Genomic DNA, 19,889 nt, shown 5'->3' on the forward strand with positions numbered 1-19,889 from the left:
ATGTCTTTGCGGGGTTATAATTTTTATATCGTTTGAAATTTATTATTTTTTTTACAAAAAAAAAATGCTAAAAAAAATTGTGACGGTAACCACTTCCCAAAATTCTTGACATTAGGAGGTTATGTTGTAAATAAATTTGTTATCTGTTGAGGACCTAAAGGCTTGAAATATCGTTCTAATTTATTGAAAATGCGGTTTCGCTTAATTTATTGTTATAATTATGCCCAGAGAGTCAAGGTTAGTGTCTTACGTAGCTTCGTTTACTTAAAGTTTTTTTTAGTAAGTGTCGCGAATGGGAAAAAGAACGAAGGAATCGTTTAAATGAGGCTTTTGCCACGTTATGTAAATTATTGCCATGCTATGACCCGGCTACGAACGTTAGTAAAATCGATATTTTGCGTAATGCTGCCAGTTACATTGAGGAGCTCCAAACCAAGGTTAAAACCCTAGTCTCGCAAGACAATGACGAACCGGCTAAAAAAATCAAGGGTAAATTTTAAGGGTAGTTGACGCCACCAATTGTAGTCCCTTTTTTAGGCGAAGAGCTTAAAAAATTGCAAGAACGTATCAGGAAACTTCTCAGTAAAAATGAGCAGTTGTGCGCCCTTTTACGTGAAGCGAAGATCACAATCCCGCCAGGGTGCTCCCTCAGGAAGTTCAAACCTCCGTTTAATTGGTGTAATAAAATTATGCCCGAGCAGGCCAAGATTTTACAAAAGAAGGAGCTCGACAGTAAGGTGCAAAAAATACAAAAAAGTGTGTCCTTAATTTGGATTTGTAGAGGAAAATAATGCTTCGGCCAAGAAACTCCAAGGCCGCAAATTCACAAATAAGAGCCGGAACAAAAACAGCACGCCCAAGCACAGAAAAGCAATTTTGAACAGGTCCGACTCTAAAAAATTGCGCCCCTCGAAGAAAAAGAAAATTAAACCAATACCAACTTCAAAATGTGTGATTGTGTTGTCGCAACCGAATGCCACACAACCGTGTTACATAATCACAAACGCGCCTTCAAACAATATTTTGGGTGGTTCTTCCACTGGTAATTGAATGTTTTTGTTTGATCCATTCTAAAAAAATAATTTCAGTCATTACGAACTCAACTCTTGTTGCTAATCCTTTGGTGTCGTCGAAAGCGGCCAAGACCGTTGCTTCCATGCCGCCCCTCGGCCCCGGCACTTTGATTTTGGCCAACGGTACCATAATGCCGGTACTACCACAGCAAACCGTCCTTCCGCTCGCTCCTCAAATCATTACCAGACCGCCACCCATCATCCTATTACCGCGAAACCCCGTCACTACTTCCACCCCCACAACTACCGCCAAAACCATCACCACCACTACAAGTGTCAAGACTCTGACCCGCATCAAGCCAAAGTATTGCCTCACACGAACAACTCAGGTCAATAAAGTCCCGATTCCCGCACTGACTTCGCGTTATTCCAATCCCGAGGTCGTACTTAAGAAAAACGAGCCCAAAGCTAAGGCAAAGCCCGTGGAAAAGAAGGTTACCAAAGAGGGTGAAAAAAAGAGTGAAGGGGAAAAACGAAAAGAGGCGACGCCTGACGATAATTGCACCGAAGCCAAGAAGGCGAAACCCAGCGAGGATAAAGAAAACGAAAAGGAAGTTTCCGAGAAAGTGGCCGAAACTGTGGAGGTTCAAGCCAAGTGCGTGGAAGAAAAGGAGAAAGAAGCGGAAGAGAAACCCGAAAATGAGCCTAAAACCACCAGCGAACCCGAGCAGAAAAAACCGGACGAGACGCTTGAATTAAACATAAATTCGGAACTATCGAACGATATTTTCGCCTCTTTGCAAGTACCGGCCGGGTGCCAAAACCCCGAATCAACGTCCCCCACGGCCGCCTTCCTCTTGGCTTTCCCCCTGGTGTCGTCACTCACCGGGGTTAAGGTCACCGAAGTGACCGAAGAAGACAATACGGAGAGTCAGAGAGGCACCCCCACGTTGCTCCAGATCGGTACCATGGACACCACCAAGCCCACACAATCCGAAAGTTTGACGCCCAGTTTACTGAATCTCGATAACTTATCGTTTTTTTCGTCGAAAGATATCGGCGGTTTTTACAGCTCGTTTGAGGCAACTGCCACAACAGTGGCCGTCAGTACCGTCACAACTGTTACCCCGAGCGTTAGCAAAGAAGAGAAGCAAAAGCAAGTGAAGAACCAGCCAGTACCGTATTATGACAACCACAATCTTGCCCCCATACCGACTTTTTGTAGTACTAATAGTACGAATTCAGTCAGTCAAATGAGCTATCAAGCGAAACCTGCGGAAGCAAAGTGTTCGAATTACAACACCCAGAAGATGTTCTGCAATAGCTTCGACACCCCCAAAGTTACAACCACTTGCTCGTACGCCAACCAAATCAAGAGTTACCCAGAACCGCTGTATACCAACAGTTCCACCTACACTTACAGTAACACCTCTGATAGCGGTTTCAATCAGAACTACTACAAGGAACTGCCAAAGACTGACAATAGGAGTTACTATTCGTTGAATTATGAGAATTATACGGATTACCGCAAAAATGATTCTAATACGTACTTCCCCACCTCGAACTATTACACCAATGGGCAGAAATTCGCCACGAATAATAACACCAACAACGCCCAAAAACCCAAAAATGTGCCCCAGACTAGCAGAGCTCCGATCAATTGGATGACAACACCCGACAATCGCGACTACGTTTTGCCCCAATTTACGACCAAAGAGAGCGATTTTGGCCACAACTCAATCTACACGATCCAATCGTGCAATACTTTCACCAACCCACAAACCACGTACTTCAACACGAACCCCATGTACCCATCAAACACCAACGACGTGGGGAACAACCCACAGGAAACGCGCAAAAGCCTCGATTTGCCCATCTACCAGGAGGAGAACCAATTCTCATGGTCACCCTCCAAAATACCGCAATTCCTGGACCCACCCCATAGTTTCGTCTCGTCGACTCTCCCAACGCTAGTCGGTGACCTAGCCTTGGGGAACCCCCTAACCTTCGGCGAACAAAAGACCGACAAGTGCCAAAAGAAACGAGTGAAGTACGAGGGCAACCAGAACTTTTTATCAGTTAGTCAGTTGGTTGACCACAACAAGGAAGCACCAGCAAGGACCACAGCCCGGCGGAACAGCGGCAATCGGGGCACTTCGGGCAAGAAAGTCCCCCAGAAAACGGCCCAAAGAAAGGAGAATAAGGTGGAGACGGGCAAAGGGATGAAACAATTGGGGTATTCAAGTGACTTGTTTTGCGAGACGAAAAATCGCAACGTTGCGAAAAACAGCTACTCGGCCGAGGCGCTAATCGGGCCCCAGATGCAAGCCGACGGGGGCCACAAGAACCGCAACTATGCCGGCAATAAGGCCATTTCGGTGTCCTCGTTCCTCCACGATAACATAATCCCGTATTTCCCGACCGTTGACTTGCCGCAGGACAATACGTACATGCAGCAGAACCAGAACTACCAGACGAGTTCGTTCAGTCACAGCTCCTACACCTCCAACTCGTTCATTCCCTCGACCACGACGTACAACTTCATGCACGACGTGCACGACTACAGCGAGAACCTGGCGCTGTTCCCGCCCGTGACCAAGGACAAGAGCTGCAAGATTGTTAACAGGAATGTGCGGGAGCAGCAGTGTGCCGTGGCGCCGAAAAAGTCGAAACGGAAGCACTCGAACGAGACGAATCTGCCGGGTTTTGTCGATTTTCCGTTTCTGTCGATGCCGGGCTCGATTAATTCGCCGATTTTGCCCGATGATTTTCACACGCATAGTGGGTTTTTGCAGCCGCCGACGCCGCAGCTCTATCCGTGTAAGAATCCGTTTACGAAGAGTAATGATTTGGGGTCGGGGGCGTTGCTGCCGTTGCCTCCGGTTCCGGTGACGAGGAGCAATATCCAGCATCCGGAAATTTCGCCTTCTATTAATAGTGCAGGGACGTCGCTTACTAACTTTAATTTGTGTACGATTTTCCCAGAGATGAATAATAAGGTAAGGGAGGTGTGTGGTGGTTTGTTGTAATTGGAGTTTGTAGAGTTCGTTGCCGGATCCTTACTCCGTGAAAGACCAGACGAGGAGTTACAGTTCGAGCGTTCAAGTGAGTTTTTAAAAAATCAGTATTTACTTTTTTTATTTTCTCATTTACGGCTAAACTATTCTAAAATGTGGAACTGTTTTGATCCATACCTATGCAAAATGATCTGGGGAATCGATTGGCATCGAGAAAATTGCCAAATTCCCGATAGTTTTTTAGTTATGAATTTTTTAAAATTTTACCAATTTTTGCATTTAGCAGCAATTTGCTCGAAAACTATTAGTCGGAGAACAATAATCTTTTTTGAAAAAAATAGACAATTGAAAGAGCTTTCCAACGATAATACACTTCATGGGGTTATCTCTAATAGTTCCGGAGCTATTGCTCGAGAAATGTTCCGGGTACCCAAAACCGACAAAAACTGCGAGGAAAATTGATAAAATCATACATAAAAAAATCGAACATTTGGACTTTTTGTGGACTTTTAACAACTTTAGTGGGTTGTTAAGACATGTAGAAGTCCATAAAAATTTGCTGGAGTTAGTTTAAAAAAAAAAATTTTTCACCTCTTTGAAGGTAAGTTGTGTATTACTCAGGAAATTTGAGCAAAAAAATTGAAAATTTTAAATCTCGTGAAAAGGTGGTATAATACAGAAAATGAACCGCTGAATTCAATGGAACAAACCGCATTGCTCTACGACTTTTAGTTTTTGAGTTATGATTTTTTTTAATGAATAAAATTTTTCACTATGACAAATGGCTACCCTAAATTTAGGCAAAAAATTTTAAATTTTTAATGCTTGTGAAAAATTGATATAATATGTAAAATGAGCCGTAGAATTCAATGGAACAAACCGCAATGCTCTACGACTTTTAGTTTTTTTTTATGAATTTTTTTATTGCAAAACTTTGATCGCCTCTGTAGCCGGAACCGTTGCCCGGAGCGGCTCCGGGTTTAGACGAAAAAATAGATAAAATTAAGCGCTATCAGATGGTTTTCTGTTTGTTGCTCTAAGTCTTACAGTTTCCGAGAAAAACGCAAAAAAAGGTTTCCATTTTCACTTTTTTTCAATTTTCAATCGCCAATTACGGCGAAACTATTAAAGATATCGAGAAAGGGAAAAATGGAGGATAACCGGAATAAAAAACTCTACAAAATGGCATAGGACTCAAGGCGATATCTCGCAAAAAATTTTTCAATTTTCAAACGCCGATTACGGCCAAACTAAAAGAGCTACAAGAAATCGGTTTGTTCCATCGTAAAGAGCACATCAAAATCTATAAGATAGAATAGGTTTCATTTGATTTAGAGACACTTTAAAAATTGACCGATTTTAAGGGGGGGGTGTTAACTTTTTTTTAATTTTTTTTATTTTCTTATTTACGGCTAAACTATTCTAAAATGTGGAACTGTTTTCATCCATACCTATGCAAAATGATCCGGGGAATCGATTAGCATCGAGAAAATTGCCAAATTCCCGATAGTTTTTTAGTTATGAATTTTTTAAAATTTTACCAATTTTTGCATTTAGCAGCAATTTGCTCGAAAACTATTAGTCGGAGAACAATAATCTTTTTTGAAAAAAATAGATAATTTAAAGAGCTTTCCAACGATAATACACTTCATGGGGTTATCTCTAATAGTTCCGGAGCTATTGCTCGAGAAATGTTCCGGGTACCCAAAACCGACAAAAACTGCGACGAAAATTGATAAAATCATACATAAAAAAATCGAACATTTGGACTTTTTGTGGACTTTTAACAACTTTAGTGGGTTGTTAAGACATGTAGAAGTTCATAAAAATTTGCTGGAGTTAGTTTAAAAAAAAAAAAAAAATTCACCTCTTTGAAGGTAAGTTGTGTATTACTCAGGAAATTTGAGCAAAAAAATTGAAAATTTTAAATCTCGTGAAAAGGTGGTGTAATACAGAAAATGAACCGCTGAATTCAATGGAACAAACCGCATTGCTCTACGACTTTTAGTTTTTGAGTTATGAATTTTTTTAATGAATAAAATTTTTCACTATGACAAATGGCTACCCTAAATTTAGGCAAAAAATTTTAAATTTTTAATGCTTGTGAAAAATTGATATAATATGTAAAATGAGCCGTAGAATTCAATGGAACAAACCGCAATGCTCTACGACTTTTAGTTTTTTTTTTATGAATTTTTTTAATGCAAAACTTTGATCGCCTCTGTAGCCGGAACCGTTGCCCGGAGCGGCTCCGGGTTTAGACGAAAAAATAGATAAAATTAAGCGCTATCAGATGGTTTTTTGTTTGTTGCTCTAAGTCTTACAGTTTCCGAGAAAAACGCAAAAAAAGGTTTCCATTTTCACTTTTTTTCAATGTTCAATCGCCAATTACGGCGAAACTATTAAAGATATCGAGAAACGGAAAAATGGAGGATAACCGGAATAAAAAACTCTACAAAATGGCATAGGACTCAAGGCGATATCTCGCAAAAAATTTTTCAATTTTCAAACGCCGATTACGGCCAAACTAAAAGAGCTACAAGAAATCGGTTTGTTCCATCGTAAAGAGCACATCAAAATCTATAAGATAGAATAGGTTTCATTTGATTTAGAGACACTTTAAAAATTGACCGATTTTAAGGGGGGGGGGGTGTTAACTTTTTTTTAATTTTTTTTATTTTCTTATTTACGGCTAAACTATTCTAAAATGTGGAACTGTTTTCATCCATACCTATGCAAAATGATCCGGGGAATCGATTGGCATCGAGAAAATTGCCAAATTCCCGATAGTTTTTTAGTTATGAATTTTTTAAAATTTTACCAATTTTTGCATTTAGCAGCAATTTGCTCGAAAACTATTAGTCGGAGAACAATAACCTTTTTTGAAAAAAATAGATAATTTAAAGAGCTTTCCAACGATAATACACTTCATGGGGTTATCTCCAATAGTTCCGGAGCTATTGCTCGAGAAATGTTCCGGGTACCCAAAACCGACAAAAACTGCGACGAAAATTGATAAAATCATACATAAAAAAATCGAACATTTGGACTTTTTGTGGACTTTTAACAACTTTAGTGGGTTGTTAAGACATGTAGAAGTTCATAAAAATTTGCTGGAGTTAGTTTAAAAAAAAAAAAAATTTCACCTCTTTGAAGGTAAGGTATTACTCAGGAAATTTGAGCAAAAAAATTGAAAATTTTAAATCTCGTGAAAAGGTGGTGTAATACAGAAAATGAACCGCTGAATTCAATGGAACAAACCGCATTGCTCTACGACTTTTAGTTTTTGAGTTATGATTTTTTTTAATGAATAAAATTTTTCACTATGACAAATGGCTACCCTAAATTTAGGCAAAAAATTTTAAATTTTTAATGCTTGTGAAAAATTGATATAATATGTAAAATGAGCCGTAGAATTCAATGGAACAAACCGCAATGCTCTACGACTTTTAGTTTTTGAGTTATGAATTTTTTTAATGAATAAAATTTTTCACTATGACAAATGGCTACCCTAAATTTAGGCAAAAAATTTTAAATTTTTAATGCTTGTGAAAAATTGATATAATATGTAAAATGAGCCGTAGAATTCAATGGAACAAACCGCAATGCTCTACGACTTTTAGTTTTTGAGTTATGAATTTTTTTAATGAATAAAATTTTTCACTATGACAAATGGCTACCCTAAATTTAGGCAAAAAATTTTAAATTTTTAATGCTTGTGAAAAATTGATATAATATGTAAAATGAGCCGTAGAATTCAATGGAACAAACCGCAATGCTCTACGACTTTTAGTTTTTTTTTATGAATTTTTTTAATGCAAAACTTTGATCGCCTCTGTAGCCGGAACCGTTGCCCGGAGCGGCTCCGGGTTTAGACGAAAAAATAGATAAAATTAAGCGCTATCAGATGGTTTTTTGTTTGTTGCTCTAAGTCTTACAGTTTCCGAGAAAAACGCAATAAAGGTTTCCATTTTCACTTTTTTTCAATTTTCAATCGCCAATTACGGCGAAACTATTAAAGATATCGAGAAACGGAAAAATGGAGGATAACCGGAATAAAAAACTCTACAAAATGGCATAGGACTCAAGGCGATATCTCGCAAAAAATTTTTCAATTTTCAAACGCCGATTACGGCCAAACTAAAAGAGCTACAAGAAATCGGTTTGTTCCATCGTAGAGAGCACATCAAAATCTATAAGATAGAATAGGTTTCATTTGATTTAGAGACACTTTAAAAATTGACCGATTTTAAGGGGGGGGTGTTAACTTTTTTTTAATTTTTTTTATTTTCTTATTTACGGCTAAACTATTCTAAAATGTGGAACTGTTTTCATCCATACCTATGCAAAATGATCCGGGGAATCGATTGGCATCGAGAAAATTGCCAAATTCCCGATAGTTTTTTAGTTATGAATTTTTTAAAATTTTACCAATTTTTACATTTAGCAGCAATTTGCTCGAAAACTATTAGTCGGAGAACAATAACCTTTTTTGAAAAAAATAGATAATTTAAAGAGCTTTCCAACGATAATACACTTCATGGGGTTATCTCCAATAGTTCCGGAGCTATTGCTCGAGAAATGTTCCGGGTACCCAAAACCGACAAAAACTGCGACGAAAATTGATAAAATCATACATAAAAAAATCGAACATTTGGACTTTTTGTGGACTTTTAACAACTTTAGTGGGTTGTTAAGACATGTAGAAGTTCATAAAAATTTGCTGGAGTTAGTTTAAAAAAAAAAAAAAATTTCACCTCTTTGAAGGTAAGTTGTGTATTACTCAGGAAATTTGAGCAAAAAAATTGAAAATTTTAAATCTCGTGAAAAGGTGGTGTAATACAGAAAATGAACCGCTGAATTCAATGGAACAAACCGCATTGCTCTACGACTTTTAGTTTTTGAGTTATGATTTTTTTTAATGAATAAAATTTTTCACTATGACAAATGGCTACCCTAAATTTAGGCAAAAAATTTTAAATTTTTAATGCTTGTGAAAAATTGATATAATATGTAAAATGAGCCGTAGAATTCAATGGAACAAACCGCAATGCTCTACGACTTTTAGTTTTTGAGTTATGAATTTTTTTAATGAATAAAATTTTTCACTATGACAAATGGCTACCCTAAATTTAGGCAAAAAATTTTAAATTTTTAATGCTTGTGAAAAATTGATATAATATGTAAAATGAGCCGTAGAATTCAATGGAACAAACCGCAATGCTCTACGACTTTTAGTTTTTTTTTTATGAATTTTTTTAATGCAAAACTTTGATCGCCTCTGTAGCCGGAACCGTTGCCCGGAGCGGCTCCGGGTTTAGACGAAAAAATAGATAAAATTAAGCGCTATCAGATGGTTTTTTGTTTGTTGCTCTAAGTCTTACAGTTTCCGAGAAAAACGCAAAGAAAGGTTTCCATTTTCACTTTTTTTCAATTTTCAATCGCCAATTACGGCGAAACTATTAAAGATATCGAGAAACGGAAAAATGGAGGATAACCGGAATAAAAAACTCTACAAAATGGCATAGGACTCAAGGCGATATCTCGCAAAAAATTTTTCAATTTTCAAACGCCGATTACGGCCAAACTAAAAGAGCTACAAGAAATCGGTTTGTTCCATCGTAAAGAGCACATCAAAATCTATAAGATAGAATAGGTTTCATTTGATTTAGAGACACTTTAAAAATTGACCGATTTTAAGGGGGGGGTGTTAACTTTTTTTTAATTTTTTTTATTTTCTTATTTACGGCTAAACTATTCTAAAATGTGGAACTGTTTTCATCCATACCTATGCAAAATGATCCGGGGAATCGATTGGCATCGAGAAAATTGCCAAATTCCCGATAGTTTTTTAGTTATGAATTTTTTAAAATTTTACCAATTTTTGCATTTAGCAGCAATTTGCTCGAAAACTATTAGTCGGAGAACAATAATCTTTTCTGAAAAAAATAGATAATTTAAAGAGCTTTCCAACGATAATACACTTCATGGGGTTATCTCTAATAGTTCCGGAGCTATTGCTCGAGAAATGTTCCGGGTACCCAAAACCGACAAAAACTGCGACGAAAATTGATAAAATCATACATAAAAAAATCGAACATTTGGACTTTTTGTGGACTTTTAACAACTTTAGTGGGTTGTTAAGACATGTAGAAGTTCATAAAAATTTGCTGGAGTTAGTTTAAAAAAAAAAAAAATTTCACCTCTTTGAAGGTAAGTTGTGTTTTACTCAGGAAATTTGAGCAAAAAAATTTAAAATTTTAAATCTCGTGAAAAGGTGGTGTAATACAGAAAATGAACCGCTGAATTCAATGGAACAAACCGCATTGCTCTACGACTTTTAGTTTTTGAGTTATGATTTTTTTTAATGAATAAAATTTTTCACTATGACAAATGGCTACCCTAAATTTAGGCAAAAAATTTTAAATTTTTAATGCTTGTGAAAAATTGATATAATATGTAAAATGAGCCGTAGAATTCAATGGAACAAACCGCAATGCTCTACGACTTTTAGTTTTTTTTTTATGAATTTTTTTAATGCAAAACTTTGATCGCCTCTGTAGCCGGAACCGTTGCCCGGAGCGGCTCCGGGTTTAGACGAAAAAATAGATAAAATTAAGCGCTATCAGATGGTTTTTTGTTTGTTGCTCTAAGTCTTACAGTTTCCGAGAAAAACGCAAAGAAAGGTTTCCATTTTCACTTTTTTTCAATTTTCAATCGCCAATTACGGCGAAACTATTAAAGATATCGAGAAACGGAAAAATGGAGGATAACCGGAATAAAAAACTCTACAAAATGGCATAGGACTCAAGGCGATATCTCGCAAAAAATTTTTCAATTTTCAAACGCCGATTACGGCCAAACTAAAAGAGCTACAAGAAATCGGTTTGTTCCATCGTAAAGAGCACATCAAAATCTATAAGATAGAATAGGTTTCATTTGATTTAGAGACACTTTAAAAATTGACCGATTTTAAGGGGGGGGTGTTAACTTTTTTTAATTTTTTTTTATTTTCTTATTTACGGCTAAACTATTCTAAAATGTGGAACTGTTTTCATCCATACCTATGCAAAATGATCCGGGGAATCGATTGGCATCGAGAAAATTGCCAAATTCCCGATAGTTTTTTAGTTATGAATTTTTTAAAAGTTTACCAATTTTTGCATTTAGCAGCAATTTGCTCGAAAACTATTAGTCGGAGAACAATAACCTTTTTTGAAAAAAATAGATAATTTAAAGAGCTTTCCAACGATAATACACTTCATGGGGTTATCTCCAATAGTTCCGGAGCTATTGCTCGAGAAATGTTCCGGGTACCCAAAACCGACAAAAACTGCGACGAAAATTAATAAAATCATACATAAAAAAATCGAACATTTGGACTTTTTGTGGACTTTTAACAACTTTAGTGGGTTGTTAAGACATGTAGAAGTTCATAAAAATTTGCTGGAGTTAGTTTAAAAAAAAAAAAAAAAATTTCACCTCTTTGAAGGTAAGTTGTGTATTACTCAGGAAATTTGAGCAAAAAAATTGAAAATTTTAAATCTCGTGAAAAGGTGGTGTAATACAGAAAATGAACCGCTGAATTCAATGGAACAAACCGCATTGCTCTACGACTTTTAGTTTTTGAGTTATGATTTTTTTTAATGAATAAAATTTTTCACTATGACAAATGGCTACCCTAAATTTAGGCAAAAAATTTTAAATTTTTAATGCTTGTGAAAAATTGATATAATATGTAAAATGAGCCGTAGAATTCAATGGAACAAACCGCAATGCTCTACGACTTTTAGTTTTTGAGTTATGAATTTTTTTAATGCAAAACTTTGATCGCCTCTGTAGCCGGAACCGTTGCCCGGAGCGGCTCCGGGTTTAGACGAAAAAATAGATAAAATTAAGCGCTATCAGATGGTTTTTTGTTTGTTGCTCTAAGTCTTACAGTTTCCGAGAAAAACGCAAAAAAAGTTTCCATTTTCACTTTTTTTCAATTTTCAATCGCGAATTACGGCGAAACTATTAAAGATATCGAGAAACGGAAAAATGGAGGACAACCGGAATAAAAAACTCTACAAAATGGCATAGGACTCAAGGCGATATCTCGCAAAAAAATTTTCAATTTTCAAACGCCGATTACGGCCAAACTAAAAGAGCTACAAGAAAACGGTTTGTTCCATCGTAAAGAGCACATCAAAATCTATAAGATAGAATAGGTTTCATTTGATTTTGAGACACTTTAAAAATTGACCGATTTTAAGGGGGGGGTGTTAACTTTTTTTTAATTTTTTTTATTTTCTTATTTACGGCTAAACTATTCTAAAATGTGGAACTGTTTTCATCCACACCTATGCAAAATGATCCGGGGAATCGATTGGCATCGAGAAAATTGCCAAATTCCCAATAGTTTTTTAGTTATGAATTTTTTAAAATTTTACCAATTTTTGCATTTAGCAGCAATTTGCTCGAAAACTATTAGTCGGAGAACAATAATCTTTTTTGAAAAAAATAGATAATTTAAAGAGCTTTCCAACGATAATACACTTCATGGGGTTATCTCTAATAGTTCCGGAGCTATTGCTCGAGAAATGTTCCGGGTACCCAAAACCGACAAAAACTGCGACGAAAATTAATAAAATACATCAAAAAATCGAACATTTGGACTTTTTGTGGACTTTTAACAACTTTAGTGGGTTGTTAAGACATGTAGAAGTCCATAAAAATTTGCTGGAGTTAGTTTAATTTTTTTTTTAATCAATAATAATAATATTAATAAATTAATTAATTACAATAGTAACACTCCGATTTCTGCTTTGTTCCAGGTGACCTTTAACGACAAGCCAACGTTTAGCTTTAGTTACATCAATTGTACCACGTCTCAAACCTACAACAATCAGTGATTTCGTTAGGCGACCGATTGTACCTGAATCTTGTAAATAAAGGAAAATGTGATAGGTGTTTGTTTTTGTTGCTAAGCCAACTGTTCCCATGACTCTACGTGTTCGATTTAACTGTCATTTGTTCCAGTTGCGGTGAAGTCTTTCAGATGAACAGACGAATCCATACAAGATTAAAGGACTATTCTCTTGTAGCCGTTCCTCCTCCTCCCTCCAGATTCACGCTACAGGAATGGCACCTAAACAATTTACTCCGAAACAGGAACTGCTACGACCAGCAAACTCTCGCCGACCGCGTTCTGGCCGAAAGCGACCGAATCCGCGACCAGGTCGCTGAAATCACGCTCCTGAACCGGCGCGAAGCCGACCACAAGCTCGACGAGAAGCTCAAAGACATCCAGTTCAATATCGACGAGATCCAAAAGCAGCGCAAAGAAGTCTGCATCGAAATCGACAACTTGACCACCTACAGCGAGCGCATCCTCGACGCCATGGAGTCCCTCAAAGAGCAGGCGCTGAAAATCTGCAAGAAGTGCATCATCCTGCGCGAGGGGCGCATCGGAATCGACCTGGTTGGTCCTATTTCGCTTTAGAAAAAAAATTTAAAAAAATCGCTCATTTTAGTGCCATGACCAAGTCGAAGTCGAGCTGCTCAAAGAGATCGACGTCATAGAAGGCGCCCAGAAGCTCCTCAAACGCACCCTCGAGCAGGCCAACGAGCAAATCCGGCGCCTGCGCTCCACGATCTACTTCATGGACCGCGACCTGGAGGACAAGAGCAACGTCCTCAAAATCGACGAGCACAACCGCGGCCTCAAAGAAACCAGCCTCAATTTGAGCATCTACCACGGCTTCGCGCCCCTCGACCCGGCGTAAGCCCGCCCATTCCCCCCTCCACCCACTCCCAGCGCTCTGATTGCAGGAACGTGACGGCGGAGGAGTGGCAACAGTTCACAACCACCAATATCGAGCGCGCGGCGAAGGAAATCAACAGCGCGCGCCAACTGCGCTGTTACGTCGACACGCTCTTGAAACAAGTGATTGAGGATTTGAGGGACCAATGGCATGCCGTGAACGAGGCGTTCCGCGCGAGAATTGAGGAGGTCAAGGAGGCGAAAACCAAACTCGAGACGCAACATTTCGAAGTATGATTGGCTAAGTTGGGTGAGGTGTTGTTTGATTCGTTGTTTCAGATCACGCGACAGGCTAATGAGATGACACGTAACGTCACCCGATTGGAGAAGGCTATAGCGGAGAAGGAGGGGTTCATGGCCTTGGCGCACACGAGACTGGGGAATCGGGCGCAGAGGCCGGGGATTGAGCTGTGCAAGGATTTGGTCGAAACGTCGCTTGTGAACGAAGTGGGCGAGTTGAGGCTGAATGTGGCCAATTTGCAGCACATGCTAGCCGAGGTGAGTCACATACAGGGTGACCCAGGGGTGCGTACTCGGTCTATATATTTTTATTTGAAATATTGCACAAAGTATTGTTCACAAACTTGTGAACAACTTGTATACAAGTTGGCGAACCAAAGTTGTATTTTTTTTAATGGAACGCCTATGTAACTATTATAGGTCTAAAAAAGACCAATTTGTGAAAAATCAGTGCAGAGTTCGTTTATAATAAAAACAGAAGTCTTAAAGAAGAAAGAATTTAACCCACGGCCAGTTCGTTTGAACAGGTTTTAAAGTGTGGGATGTTTTCAGGCGCAAGCGTCTTTGCGTTATTTGCTTAAGACGCAAATACAGCTGGAGGAGGACATAAACGTCAAGACAAACACCCTCAAAATCGACGAAGTTGATTGTATGACTTTACGTCAAGGCATGGATTACCACGCCTACTAATAAAAACCCAATTTCTGGCTTTGAATTTTTTATTTAGAGACATTCAAAGCTGACAACTCACACAGCCTAATTTTAGTTAGTTTTTAATTCCTACTGGAATGATGGATTAATTGAATCATTAAGTACTGTATTAGTCCACCAAACTACCACGTAAAAAATTAAATTAATCATAATAAATAAGTTACACAGATCAGGCGGAATGCGGCTGGTTATCAGACCTGGAACGAAAATACACTTTTGTGCACTTGACTGGCTTTAATTTACCTTCCGTTTTTGGACTCCTTTTCCGGTTTGCTGAGATCAGTTTGCAGTTTGACTTTATTGGGGCGCCTCTGACTTAAGAGAGACGGTGTCCAGCTGAAACCGTTCGATGACGATGGTTGGACACTACCATCGACGTTGTCGCCGAGCGGTGGAGGCGACGCCGGTTGTGGCAGCGAGAAACCAAGGATGCGTTCGGCGCCTTTTAGCGGTTTCCGCTTCGAAGAGTGTTTCTTGCGATGTTGGTCATGTTCGGGATAACAATTAATGGAACGCAGGAAGGACTCCAAAGGCCCCATCACTGACTCCTTCGTGTTCAATGGCACGGTCTCAGTCCAAGTCGGGTTAGCTGTAGCGCCACCCTCACTGCTGGCGCCCCCTTTGAACCGCTTCCGCAGTTTTCGTCGATTGGCCACGTCAGGTACAGTGGGCGATGATAACTGATCTGCAAGTTAGTTTACATCACGTGACGGTTAAGTCAGTGATTAGTGATTACCATCGCTCTTGATTGATAGGTTGTCTAAGAGAACTAGATCGAGATTGACAGGTGGCAAGTCGGTCTGAGGCACTGAAAATTCTAGTCAAAATCGGTCGCTTTGCTGGGTGAATTTACCGTTAGGTGCCGTTGTCGCCTGTGGCGAATTTTCCAATCTATCAAACAGTTGCAAGAGCATCAGTTTGTCCTCAAATGAGTTGCCCTCGGTGGGCGAGAGAGCCGTGGCTCCTGCGGCCGCAGGACTCGAATCCCGCATCATGAGGCGCTGGGTCATTGAAAATTCCGCATACTCTACATCATTCTCTCCTATAAAAACACACGCGTTCAGTTTGATACGTTTAATTCGACGAATTTACAATTTTGGGGGAGATTTGGTTTAGGGAGTTGCCGGAAGGGAGCAGGAATTACCGTCTTTTTCGGCTGCTTCGTTAGTAGGACTGTTAGAATTTTGTGAGTAATGCGCGTTTCCGTCACCGTTACCTTCAAAACCACCAAGAAAGTTACTCAACCCCCGGAGGAAAACAACTAATCACCTGACATTGTCTCGTCGTCGACGTCGTTCTCATCGTTCGAATTGTCGCCAGTGCTGATCAAGTTGGCCTCGGCCGGCTCGAACTCCTCCATCAGGTTCTCCGGCTCGCTCAGGTCCTGCAATCATTTCTCAATAATTGTATAAACAACTCGACAATTTTTATCCCAAACATCGCTGAAAAATCTAAAATTTACTCACGCTTTCGCTGCTGCTGCAACAAAGCGTGAAGGAAACGTTCGAATTCAACAAATTCGGCGAACTGAGCGACACTCCCAGCCCCAGTAAATGTCGCGGAGTTTCAGTGGCCGATTCGTTGCCACTTTGTCGCCCCGTTTCCCTTTTTTTCGTCTGGATGGAACTCGTCGACGACGAACCACTCGTATTATTCGGACAATCGCCCGTTGCCGTCGTAGTCGCCACTTGCTTCCTGCAGTTAACTAATCACGAAAAACAAAATTTAAAAACCCGTTCTTACGTATTAACATTGCTCATTAAATTCTTGGCCAAAGTCGTGATATCGAATTTTTCCGCAACCCCATTTTTCGAAGTTGACGGCATTGGTTGGGCCTCGGCCGCCTCAGATGGCACCACTGGAGCCATGTTGTACATGCTTTTGACCATGCCAATTGTGGCAATGTCGGGGATTTGCGTGGCGGCCCCCAGAGTCGCCGCAACGGCATTTCGGGAGATTTCGGCGGCGAGGCGCTCTTTGGATTCGTTGATTTGTGAAATGTACTGGTTTTGAACGGTTTGCAGTTGGTTGATGTACCACTGCTGGTCGCGGCAGCGCTGGTAGAAGGTGGGGGCGCGCACCTGGAACCTGTCACGTGGTTAGCCGCCCGCCTTCTAGACAGTCTTACGACTTTACCGCAAAACGAGCGTGTCCGAGGCTACGTTCAGGTAGCCCTCGCTGGCCAGGAGGTCCAGTCGGAAGAACCGGTTATAGCCCCAACACTCGCCAACTTCGAAATCGGACGCGAATTCCCGAACGATGTTTTTCGACGAGTCGCGACTCGCCTGATGGATCATCTCGACCCGGTACTCATATTTCGAGGTTTCGGGATAACCGGCGCTCAGTTCGAGGAAAACTGATAGGTAATTGCCACGGACAACACCGTTGCCGTCCGGGTAGACTTTGAGGCGCCAACAGAGCCCGTTACAGTGCAAGGGAGTGGAGTAGACAGGGTCGGCTTTTCGTTGCAGTTGGGAAAAACAATGCATTACGAATGTGCTGCTGTCGTAAGCCGGCACAATTTCGCTGTGAAAATCCGCAGGAACTGGAGCTGTCACGAAACTCGTCATTGGTTTTTTCCTAATGGCATGGATCATTCGGGACAGTTCCGAACTCTTCGAGATCATCTCCGAGCGGGTGCACGTGTGCAGCTGGTGCTCGATCTCGTGCAGGAGGTGCTCCAACTGCTCGGTTTCTTGCGTGAGCGAGTCCTTCTGGCCCATCAAAGTCAGGAGTTTGGTCTTCAACTGCGAGTCGAGACGGGCAATCATCAGCTCGACGGCGTTGCGGATCTCACGGACGCGCTCGTCTTTCGCCGAACGAACCGATTCCACGTTACGTTCCTGAAGATCATTATTGTAGCTAATTTTTTATAATCAACTGTCAGATTTTCTAAATATGTTTTCAGTTTTAAAGCTGTTGACAGGTGATTATAAAAAACTAAAATTTAGACTTTGTGAACGTACAACTTCCTGCACGATGCTGATCAGCTCCATCAGGCGGCGCCTGAGCTGAACCACCTCGTCCTTAATCTGGGTGACGTGCTGTTCGTAGACTTCGTCGAGTGGCTTGAAGGTGTGCCCCGAGTGAGTGCCGCCCCACAGAGCGCACTGGTGGCAAATGCAGCAGCGGCACGTCCAGCAATAGACGGACAGTTTCTCCGAATGTGTGGCACACCTGCCACGAATTTTAAGTACAATTTGTATAAAAATCAGCTAAGTAGACAGTACTTGTCCCGGTCATTGTCTTCGCCCCTGCTGCTGTTCAAGTTGACGGCCTGCAGGGTGTCGAGCTGCTGGGTGACCTCCTCCACCCATCTGCAGTTGACCAGTTCGTGCAGATGCAGCGACGCCCGGCAATGGGGGCACTGCGACCGCTGTTCGGTGAGCCACCGCCGGATGCAAACGTAGCAGCACAGCTTGGAGCAGTGCGGGCACAGATGGGCGTCGCGCAGTTTCTCCATGCAGATGAAGCAGCGGAAGACCTCGGCCAGGGTCTGGGGACAATGAAAGCGTGAAATTGGGGCGCAAGGGGGCTTACTGAGTCGCAAGTGTTTGTGAAACAATCCATCTCGGCGGAACTAGCGATTTTGAGTTGAATTTGAGTTTGGTTTGACAAGGCAAAGGCCCTGGAAACCGCTATTTTGACAAAGGACTAACCTCCACGCTTTGGTCGTCATGTTTGCCTCCTGGTTTGCTCCTAGTGGCCATTTTGCACACCGAAGGTACACTTTTTTGGGGAGCGTTAAGGTGAGCGATCGGGTCAAACTAGCATTGTTGCTTTACGCCGACGTCCCCATTTAACATTCCACTGTTCAAAATACAGCGAACAAAGGAAAATACAGTTAGGATTTCGTGCGGGGGCAATCAACTGGTTTTTGACAGCTGTCTTGTCAAAACACTCGAAGGTGGGTGACCAGTTAAACGACCGTACCGTGCGAGTTGCCTAGGCCACATGTCGGTGAAGACAGCACCAATGAACACTACAGTCGACCAGACAATCGCTGCACGCATTTCCCCACTATTCTCGTTTTCTACAGCCAAGTTCACACCAGGAAAATTATCAAAATAATCGTAAATCATTAGAAAAACATCTCCTGACCATTCTAATGTGTTTATATTACAAATTAAAACTTGACTGCATTTAATTTCAGTAATTTTTTATTCTCATATTCAAGCAATGCAAACTTTTTTTTCACCCCCTTTATATCGTGGAATTTTCTTTATTTTTGCAGGAGATTAAGGCCTTCGATAGGGCCTTCGACTGTAAAAAAATCATGTTCGGACACACACCCCTTGGGACCTTAACGAATTTTTTTAATTTTTATAAAGTTTCTCTATTTTGCAAACTTTTTTTTTTTCACCCACTTTATTTCCTGCAATTTTCTTTATTTTTGCAGGAGATTAAGCCCTTCGATGGGGCCTTCGACTGTAAAAAAATCATGTTCGGACAAACACCCCTTGGGACCTTAATTAATTTTTAAAGATTCTTTGAAATTTTCCGATTTCGCAAACTTTATCTTTAAAAATTCATTACAGTATTCAGAATGGCCCCCGAAAGGCGAATCAGTAATTACAGAAAAGGAGGAAAATAGTAAAAATAATGAATAAGAATTTTGCAAAATGCTATTATAGAAAAGTTGTTGTACTTTATGTTTTATGACGTGGTAAACTTAACAACACTCGTTAACACGCCTTTAATAAATGATTTAACACCCTTTTTCATGAAAATATTTGAGAAGTTAATTTTTGCCCTATATACATTTCAATAAATCTCACTGAAGTTTATGTCGTTGACTCAAGGTAGATTTGTCTGCCCTTAAACATATTCAATAATAACTAATAACGCTCTAAAAGAGCAGAAACGGACACAAAATCCATAAATGTGAAAATTTTTACGGTTCAGATGATAACATAACCCTACTTTTGAAACCGAATTCTCTGGAAACTTACAATTAACACAATTTGTGGCAGTACCACTAATTTTCGCACCAAAACTTCAAATCACAGGCTCGTTTGTACAAAGGAAAAGAGGAAAATAGTGAAAATAATGAATAAGAATTTTGCAAAATGCTTTTATAGAAAAGTTGTTGTACTTTGTTTT

At 40.1% G+C, this 19,889-nt stretch overlaps 3 protein-coding genes across 5 annotated transcripts; 2 read left to right on the forward strand and 1 right to left on the reverse strand.

Moving 5' to 3' along the window:
* Positions 1 to 69: 69 nt before the first annotated feature.
* Positions 70 to 12,978, forward strand: LOC100141983 (mucin-2). The gene is made up of 7 exons (XM_064355241.1): positions 70 to 237; positions 281 to 489; positions 538 to 732; positions 782 to 1,042; positions 1,089 to 4,012; positions 4,056 to 4,118; positions 12,847 to 12,978. Exons 1-7 carry the CDS (start codon positions 221 to 223, stop codon positions 12,922 to 12,924), a joined length of 3,747 nt encoding a protein of 1,248 aa, XP_064211311.1. The 5' UTR covers positions 70 to 220; the 3' UTR covers positions 12,925 to 12,978.
* On the forward strand, positions 12,936 to 15,014 carry Tektin-C (Tektin C). Its single transcript, XM_967890.4, has 5 exons — positions 12,936 to 13,493; positions 13,546 to 13,793; positions 13,844 to 14,066; positions 14,115 to 14,333; positions 14,628 to 15,014. Exons 1-5 carry the CDS (start codon positions 13,071 to 13,073, stop codon positions 14,763 to 14,765), a joined length of 1,251 nt encoding a protein of 416 aa, XP_972983.2. The 5' UTR covers positions 12,936 to 13,070; the 3' UTR covers positions 14,766 to 15,014.
* LOC661701 (E3 ubiquitin-protein ligase TRIM37) lies at positions 14,777 to 18,762 on the reverse strand. Of its 3 annotated transcripts, none has more exons than XM_008198233.3 (12): positions 18,446 to 18,762; positions 18,017 to 18,282; positions 17,753 to 17,963; positions 16,923 to 17,629; positions 16,530 to 16,874; positions 16,253 to 16,481; positions 16,056 to 16,170; positions 15,931 to 16,002; positions 15,640 to 15,828; positions 15,523 to 15,594; positions 15,030 to 15,471; positions 14,777 to 14,983 (listed from the first exon to the last, which is right to left on the reverse strand). In XM_008198233.3, the coding sequence occupies exons 1-12, from the start codon at positions 18,494 to 18,496 to the stop codon at positions 14,956 to 14,958; spliced, it is 2,727 nt and encodes a 908-aa protein (XP_008196455.1). In that variant the 5' UTR covers positions 18,497 to 18,762; the 3' UTR covers positions 14,777 to 14,955. The 3 variants fall into 3 exon arrangements, with proteins under 3 accessions (XP_008196455.1, XP_015840432.1, XP_972942.1); XM_015984946.2 differs by having other exon boundaries at positions 18,327 to 18,459; XM_967849.5 differs by lacking the exon at positions 15,931 to 16,002 and having other exon boundaries at positions 18,446 to 18,760.
* Between the last annotated feature and the right edge of the window lie 1,127 nt (positions 18,763 to 19,889).

This window comes from Tribolium castaneum, chromosome 2 (genome assembly GCF_031307605.1).
Source record: "Tribolium castaneum strain GA2 chromosome 2, icTriCast1.1, whole genome shotgun sequence".
Taxonomy (NCBI): Eukaryota; Metazoa; Arthropoda; class Insecta; order Coleoptera; family Tenebrionidae; genus Tribolium; species Tribolium castaneum.

Bases quoted from the DNA above. Each gene is read 5' to 3' on its own strand.
- Tektin-C (XM_967890.4), top strand. From the start codon at position 13,071: ATGAACAGACGAATCCATACAAGATTAAAGGACTATTCTCTTGTAGCC. The intron at 13,494-13,545 runs GTTGGTCCTATT...CGCTCATTTTAG, and splicing joins GGCGCATCGGAATCGACCTG to TGCCATGACCAAGTCGAAGT. The intron at 14,334-14,627 runs GTGAGTCACATA...GGATGTTTTCAG, and splicing joins TGCAGCACATGCTAGCCGAG to GCGCAAGCGTCTTTGCGTTA.
- LOC100141983 (XM_064355241.1), top strand. The intron at 733-781 runs GTAAGGTGCAAA...TTGGATTTGTAG, and splicing joins ACAAAAGAAGGAGCTCGACA to AGGAAAATAATGCTTCGGCC. The intron at 1,043-1,088 runs GTAATTGAATGT...AAATAATTTCAG, and splicing joins TTTGGGTGGTTCTTCCACTG to TCATTACGAACTCAACTCTT.
- LOC661701 (XM_008198233.3), bottom strand. From the start codon at position 18,496: ATGGCCACTAGGAGCAAACCAGGAGGCAAACATGACGACCAAAGCGTG. The intron at 17,964-18,016 runs GTACTGTCTACT...AATTCGTGGCAG, and splicing joins GAAGACAATGACCGGGACAA to GTGTGCCACACATTCGGAGA. The intron at 16,003-16,055 runs GTGATTAGTTGT...GTGGTTTTGAAG, and splicing joins CGACGACGAGACAATGTCAG to GTAACGGTGACGGAAACGCG.